The 7,173-nt window shown below is 48.8% G+C and overlaps 1 protein-coding gene across 1 annotated transcript; it reads right to left on the reverse strand.

Moving 5' to 3' along the window:
• Positions 1-2,109, reverse strand: LOC6532020. The gene is made up of 2 exons (XM_002092762.4): positions 1,837-2,109; positions 1-1,778 (listed from the first exon to the last, which is right to left on the reverse strand). The coding sequence occupies exons 1-2, from the start codon at positions 1,837-1,839 to the stop codon at positions 429-431; spliced, it is 1,353 nt and encodes a 450-aa protein (XP_002092798.2). The 5' UTR covers positions 1,840-2,109; the 3' UTR covers positions 1-428.
• Between the last annotated feature and the right edge of the window lie 5,064 nt (positions 2,110-7,173).

The following is a 7,173-nucleotide window of genomic DNA, read 5'->3' on the forward strand; positions in this document are numbered from 1 at the left end:
TTCTGCTCCAGGCGGTGGGCGTGGTCTCGTCGCTTGCCATGTTTGGCAACATGTTACAAAAAATTGATGCCATTGCTGTTTTTACCAGCCATTGTTGCTGCAGCTGCACTCACTATTTATTGTTACAAGCTGGCAAAATGCGGGGAGTGAGCGAGGAATGGTTTAAAACATTTGCCTAACATGGCAGACTTCACAAGTTCTTGCGGCAATATTGGTTTTTGGCCACAGAAATGCGCAGGTAATACAACTATTGAATAGCTCGGCGGATAATCATAATAAATTGTATCTTGCTTCAAAAAAAATAGTTACAATTGTTTACTAAAAAAAAAGAGCTTGGGTACTTAGAGTGCAGGTTCTTAAGGCTGAAGTTAAACGCAGCATGCTGCTCATATATGTAGATCTCTGAGGAAGGAACAGTTGCTCTGCCACTAGTTCTTGGCTTCCTGCTTGGCCTCCTGCTCCCAGACGCCGAGCACATCGAGCAGCTCATCGAAGGAGGGCTCCTCCTCCACAAAACCCTGGTTGTCCGGCACATCGACGCCCCGCATTCGCATGCAGATGCTCTCGACGGCTCGCCAGTTCTCCACGCTCTCCGGAGGAGCAGCTGGCACTGGGATTTCCCGCATGGCGCTCTCACACAGGTCGTTCTCCCGCCAAGCGCCGTCCCAGTGCTGCTCCTTCCTTTCTTGCCAGCGAATGCAGGTGGAGCTCCACAATGGATCCCTTTGCGAGCTCTCGCCGGCGGAGATGCTAAGCGGGAAGTGATCGTCGTCGCCCAACAAGGAAGACAAGTCCCGAGTCGGGGGATTCCTTTCCAGCGGCCGCAAAGAGGAGGCTTTCGGAGGCGTCAGCAGCTCGGGCATCAGGTTTTCCACCGCCCGCCTGTTTTCCAGGTCCTCGATGAAGAGGAAGTCCGCGTCACTGGTCGGCAGACTCTTCGAGTTCTGAGGTGAATTCAACTTGCTGGTCGACGGCTGGCAATCTGGCGGGGGAGAGGAGTCCCAAAGGGCATAGAACTGGGGCATCACCGTCGTCACAGCGATCTTATCTTTCAGGTTCTGATGGTAAACGAAGTCGCAAGCACCCACTTTGCTGCGCCTGGGATCGGTCACCTGGCTGGTGGCCTTGATCTTGGCACCTAGACTCCTTGGAGGGGCAACCTTTCCTGCCTTGTGATCTTTGGCAGCCTTTTTCGGTGCCTTTCCTGTGAGTTTGTGGATCCTTTTCCCAAGGATTGCCAGTTTTAAATCGGGGTAATCGTCGTCGTCGCTTGAAATGACAGTAGAACTTGTGGAAGCAACTTGTGTACTGGTCAGCTGGGGGCTACTACTATTCTCCCGGGCGGATTCTCCTTGGAATGATTTCCGCCAGTCGTGACCCAACTCATCCATCTGCGGTGGGCGTCTTGAGGGAGTTGCAGCCAGGTGGCGACTTCCTGGCTTGCGATGATGCAGGTTTTCCTTGTTGCTCGACTTACTCGAAGTTCCAACTGACTTGGTGGGGAGCAGAGAACCACGCATCTTCGGCAAATTCTTAGACGTGGAGCTTTGCTTCGGAGTTCGGACAAAAGTGGGTCTTCCAGCCAACTTTGGGAACCCGTTGCGCGGCGAGGAAGTAGTGCGAAACAGGGTCTCCACCGTCATCCGCGGTCCGGATGAAGATGGTGCGGCTGCTCCCTCCGCCGCGCCGCTCCTGCCGGGCACCATGGGGTTTATTTCGACCAACTCGCTTCTGGGCAGGGACACCGAGCGCTGGTTTCGGTTCCAGAAGCGCTTCGACTGCGAAGTGGAGGCAATAGGTTAGGTGTGAATGTATGTGACTGGTGCCAACTCTTGCCATTGCGTGCTCTTGCAACTAACTCCTCGGATTGAAGAGTCCGGAAAGAAGGAATCCACGTGGGAATTGAAGGGTTCAGAAAGAAGGAATCCACGTGGGGATTGTCAATCATGAAGGGAAGAAGGCGAGCTAAGATGGCGACAATCACGAGTCAGAGTTGCCACGATTCCATGGAAGAGGATTGTATACCAAAACTGATTTAATGGAAGCCGCACTGTTCCTGGTATTGAATAAAGCACTAGCAACGATTTACATGAGCACTTCGCATTTCAAAATGATTACAGGGTGCTGCCAACTTGCTGCGAAGTGTGGGCCTGACAAGTAACAGTTCCGATTAAAGTTTGCAGCCAGTGCTGCAAAGTCTGTAAGTTTACAATATAGATGTTAGTTTGAATATTGGTTTTGAGTTGCACCGAATAGTTGCATAATTACTAGTAGTAGTACTAAGGCTATCATCCCCATATTCTAATCTTAAGTGGTAAAATATCTTGCTAATCTGCTGAACTCGACCCACTGCCACAGATTGGAGGTGGTGCCTCAACTTGTGGCCATTTCATTCCACTTCACCCAAAGACTCATTCTCATAGGAATGCATCGAGGTATTCAGGCAGTTGTCGTCCGGTTTTGGCCAACCAGATCCCGATCCGACGTCACTTCCAGGGGCTGTCAATGGCGTGTGCGCCATTGTTTCGGCCAGCGTGTAAAGCGCGGAGGGAAATTGTTATTTAATTACTCAAGCAAAAGCATGACAAGTGGAAATGTCGCCTGGTACCAGGATCCAGGATACGGCATCCAGAGTCAGGCTCAGCAGGTTCAGCAGGCTCAGCAGGCCTGTCAGCTTGTCAGGAGCAGGCGCCATGGAAAGCAGCCACCGCCGCCGTCGTCGCATTGGTCACTCTGCTGCTCGCTTTTGTTTAAACTTAAATTTTATAAATAAATCTGCACGAGGGGCGGTGGGCGGTTTAGTGGTGTGGTGTATGGGCCATAAGCACGAGGAGGAGCAAGTGGGCTGCGACTGCAGTTGGCATCGCTTCTGGCCACTAAACAAAAGCAGGCACTGTACCGTGCCCATTCGTAAACCATTTTGCATGCCCAAAAATCGCAGGACACTTATTTGCGGTGGCTGCGGAGGGTCTGGAGAGTCCTGCGAGTCCTGGGAGCACAGATTCTGGTGTTCTGTTCGGGTCAGCTGAGTTGCTTTGGGCTAAAGCGATGGTCTCTAATTTTATAAGGTTTTCTTGAGAACAGAGATACATACATACATATATGTACATACATACACAAATTCCTTTAGCTTTATTAAGGATCTTTGGTTTGCATCCTTAGCTGTGCGACACATTTACTTTAGAGTTTTGAGATACTTGTTGGCTTAGTAATAAGAGTAAACTCCTGATTTTTGGGCCAAAAAATCGCTATTAACATGAGTGTTATACCTCGTTGAGCTCGTAATGACACCCAGAATCGATTGGCATTCAAATTTGAAAGTTTTAATGCTTGTTAATTTTTTGCAAATTTTGATGATGTTACCCCTTACAAAAAATGCAAAAATGGGCAAAAAATGGATTTTTGAAAATCGACTGGATGGCATTAGAAATCATTAGTTTGGGTCATTAGACGCACAAAAAAGTAATTTTCAAAGGTTTTTGACTATTTTTGACCAAGTTCTGGAAGTGACCCTTTGATTTTTCGACCCAAAAATCGCTATTTTGGCCAAAGCAGTCGATTCCATGGTCCAAAACACGAGTGTTATAGCTCGTTTAGCTCGTAATTACATCCCAAATCGATTGCCATTCCAGTATGAAAGATTTATTTCTTGTCAATTTTTCGCAAATTTTGATGATGTTACCCCTTATAAAAAAATCGAAAAATGGTTAAAAATGAATTTTTTCAAAATCTACAGTATTGCGTTAGGGATATTTAGTTTGGGTCTTAAGCTATGCAAAAAAGTAATTTCTGAAGGTTTTTGACTATTTTTATACATTTCAGACCATGTTTCCAAAGAAAGCATTGTGAAAAATTTTAAAAAATAATTTGAAATGGATTTTTTGAAAAGCTTAGGCTGTCAAGCTAATTCGACAACCTTTTAAATACTTCCTCTTTAGTGTCCTTTCGATGTGCATCTTCCTCTTTACAATCTGAGCACAACTGTCCGCCAGTTCATCTGTTTTCCTTCCATGTGACAAAGCTCCACCTGGATTCATCCAGTTGCTGGCTGGTTTCCAGATGCTTTATGGCACAACAATCGGTTGTGACCGCTGGAGGAACCTAATGCATTCGAGTTCGACAGACTCGAACGCCTTGAGCACAATGTTAATCCGATGTAAGCTCGTGTCCAAAGTCCACAGATCTCCACATCATGCTTCAATTGTTCCCGACATATTGTTCTCGACAGTCTCCAGCTCCAACTCCCCCCATTCCACAACCCTGGAAAAAGAGGAGGTCGTAACCCGGAACCCGGAACCCGGAACCATCACATGTGCTCACCTTTGGCATCAAAAAGCAACCACAGGGGGAGGAGGGGGAAGGGGAGTGCAGGACGAATAAAAAAATAATCACGAGTATGGGGATGTTCGAAAAAACGATGTATGTAGGTTGGTTGTAGGTTGGTTGTTTGGTTGGTTGGGGAAATAGTAGTAGAGATAGGAAAGCGAGCAAAAAAATCTCAGCTGCAAATGACTTGTGTGCCATTGAGATAAACCCAAAATTTATTTATTTTTGCCATAAACCCGAATGCAGTCAAGGCAAAAAGGACTTTTGGCCAAAACCATTGTGATTTTCTCTGTGTGCGCGCTCGTGTGTGTGTGTGCGTGTGTGTGCGTGTGTGTGTGTGTGTGTGGCAGGCATTTGTTGTGCCTGTATTTGTGTTTGAGCTTTCGACAGCAACAACAAAAGCGATGACGATGGCAACTAACTACAAATCCGTAGGCAATTAATTTGGCTAGAAAGCCCAAAAATACAAAACGCCCGCATGTCTGCGTATTCCAACCTGTGTGTGTGCGTGTGTGTGTGTGTGTGTTTGCGGAAAATGGGCCAAAATGAAAATGGGTGAGGAGGAGGGAGGGGGGTGGAAATGGAAGAGCTCGCGCTCGACGTCACCGTCAGTCAGTGGGAAAAAACGCAGAGAATCTGGCCAAGGAAAAAAGCAGTTTGAATGGAAATTCAATTGAGTGACATGAAAATGGAATTTTTCATATTTTCCCACTACCACCCCCTCACCTCCCCTCCATGTTTTTGTTGCTCTCCGCCGAGATGAGGAAGCTCGTGTTTGGCTGCCAGGCACATCACAAACACAGTTTGTTCTTCATGTTGCTGCTACTGCTGTTGCTGCTGCTGCTGCTGCTGCTGCGGCTAACAACAACTATGGCATAGGAAAGCTGTGGCAGCCACATCCTCGCACCCACACAGCCGAAAGAGTCCTGGCGGAGATTACGCCCGTTCCTGTCATTGCTCCAACCCCCTCACCTCCCCCTGCGCAACAAAAAAACGTTTGCTTCTGACATTTTCATAATTAGGTATTCAAAATCTTTAATAACGGTTACTCTTGCTAGTTGTTGTTGCTTCTACTGCTGCTGTTGCTGCTTTTGTTGCTGCTGCTGCGGCTGAGAGCTGCCAGTTGCCACACACACACATACACACACACAGAAATACGCATATTATCCTTATGGAGTTTTTGTGTCTTTGGGGCATGCGACTGCTGTGGCTAGAGCTTAGTATGCATACATGTTGCTACTTCTGCTGTTGCTGCTACTTCTGCTGCTGCTGCTGTTGCAAGTAGTGGTTGCCACTGCCGCTGGTGGCTGCTGTCAGTGCTGTTTCTAATTTAAGACAAATTCCCATTTCGGAGATGGCTGATAAAGTGCTGTCAGTGGTGAGTTATTGAGAAATCAGCACAACTGTGTAATTGCTGCTGTCACGCAGCAGCAGCAGCAGCAGCATCACTTCGCCTCCTCAAAACGCCCTGCATTGTCCGCACTTCAGTTGCAGTCCACGTTTTTGCGCTCTTCACTTTGCTCGCTGCGAGGCAGGTCCTTTCTTGGCTTTGGCTTGGCTTTGGCTTTTCATGTCCCGGCCAGGACACGACAGACCAGGACAGGACAGGAGCGACCAGGACAGGAGAGGAGAGGAGAGGAGAGGACAGGAGAGGCCTGCTGGATTGCCGCTGACGGCGACAATTTTAGCGCGTCCTTTGCCTCCTCGCCTCTGGACAGGACAACCGCTGAGCAACTGTCTCCGGCTGTCTGGAAAGGCAGCTGGGAGCAGAAGCCCGAGTAGCGAGAGAGAAGCACGAGGGCATCTTAATAACCCGCCCAGTGGGTGGCCAGTTTACAAGGCCATTACCATCCATGGAGTGTTATCTGCCGACACCCAGTTGCCGATTCCCATATCTGGCTACTCCCAGCCAGAAACCCTCCTCCTCCTCCTCCTCCTCCTTCCCGGCAGCACCGCACACAGGGAGGGAGATGCCCAAACAAACAGCTTCATTCTGACCTGCTGGCCTAGAGGACGCATCAAGTGGGTGGCGATGATGGTAGTGGTGGTAGTGGTGGGTTGCTCGGGATTGCTCTGATTTTGTTTGCCGAACTGCCGCTGAGCAAACAACTTCCTTATCGCAGCGATACACGCTGCCTTTCGCCAGATAAACACACAAGTGGCAAGTGGCAAGTGGCAAGTGACGCATGTGACGCATATGCAGCAAAGGGGGCACGGCAGTGGCGGCAGCAACAATGTGTCATTCGTTGTTTAAAATAAAAATTAATAATTCAATTATGCGTCAACAGCATTCCGCTGTTTGCCCTCCCCCACATTCCCCATCTATATCTGAATCCCCATCTATATCCACATCCACATCCCCATCCACATCCATGGCCATTCCCAGTGCCATGCTTTTTGCGACTGGCCATTTGGGAGCGGACTTTTGGTCCGGTCTGGTCGCAGCTGTTGCCTGCCGATGTATGCCACTCCAAATTGCCGTGATTTCATTCAATTTGTCGCAGCAGCAGCAGCAGCAGCGGTGGCAGCAGCAACAAATGTTGCCACTTGCCAGCCAGCGCGGCCCAAAATTGTTTTCGTTTGCTACGCTCCACGTTCCATGAGAATTTTCCGGCTCTTCTCTCTCGTTTCCATTCGCCATTCGCCATTGCCGCTGCCAGTGCGAAATGCGCATAAAAAATGCTGTGTCCAACGCCCACAGCCACCCAAAACCAACCCAAAACCAACCCATCCCGCTCCCATTCCATGCGCCATGCCGAACCAATCCCCCCCAGAAATCCCAGACGACGACGACGACGACGTCAGGCTGGTGTGCCAATGCACAATTGTTGTTTGTATGAGAAAATC

This window comes from Drosophila yakuba, chromosome 2R (assembly GCF_016746365.2).
Source record: "Drosophila yakuba strain Tai18E2 chromosome 2R, Prin_Dyak_Tai18E2_2.1, whole genome shotgun sequence".
Lineage (NCBI taxonomy): Eukaryota > Metazoa > Arthropoda > Insecta > Diptera > Drosophilidae > Drosophila > Drosophila yakuba.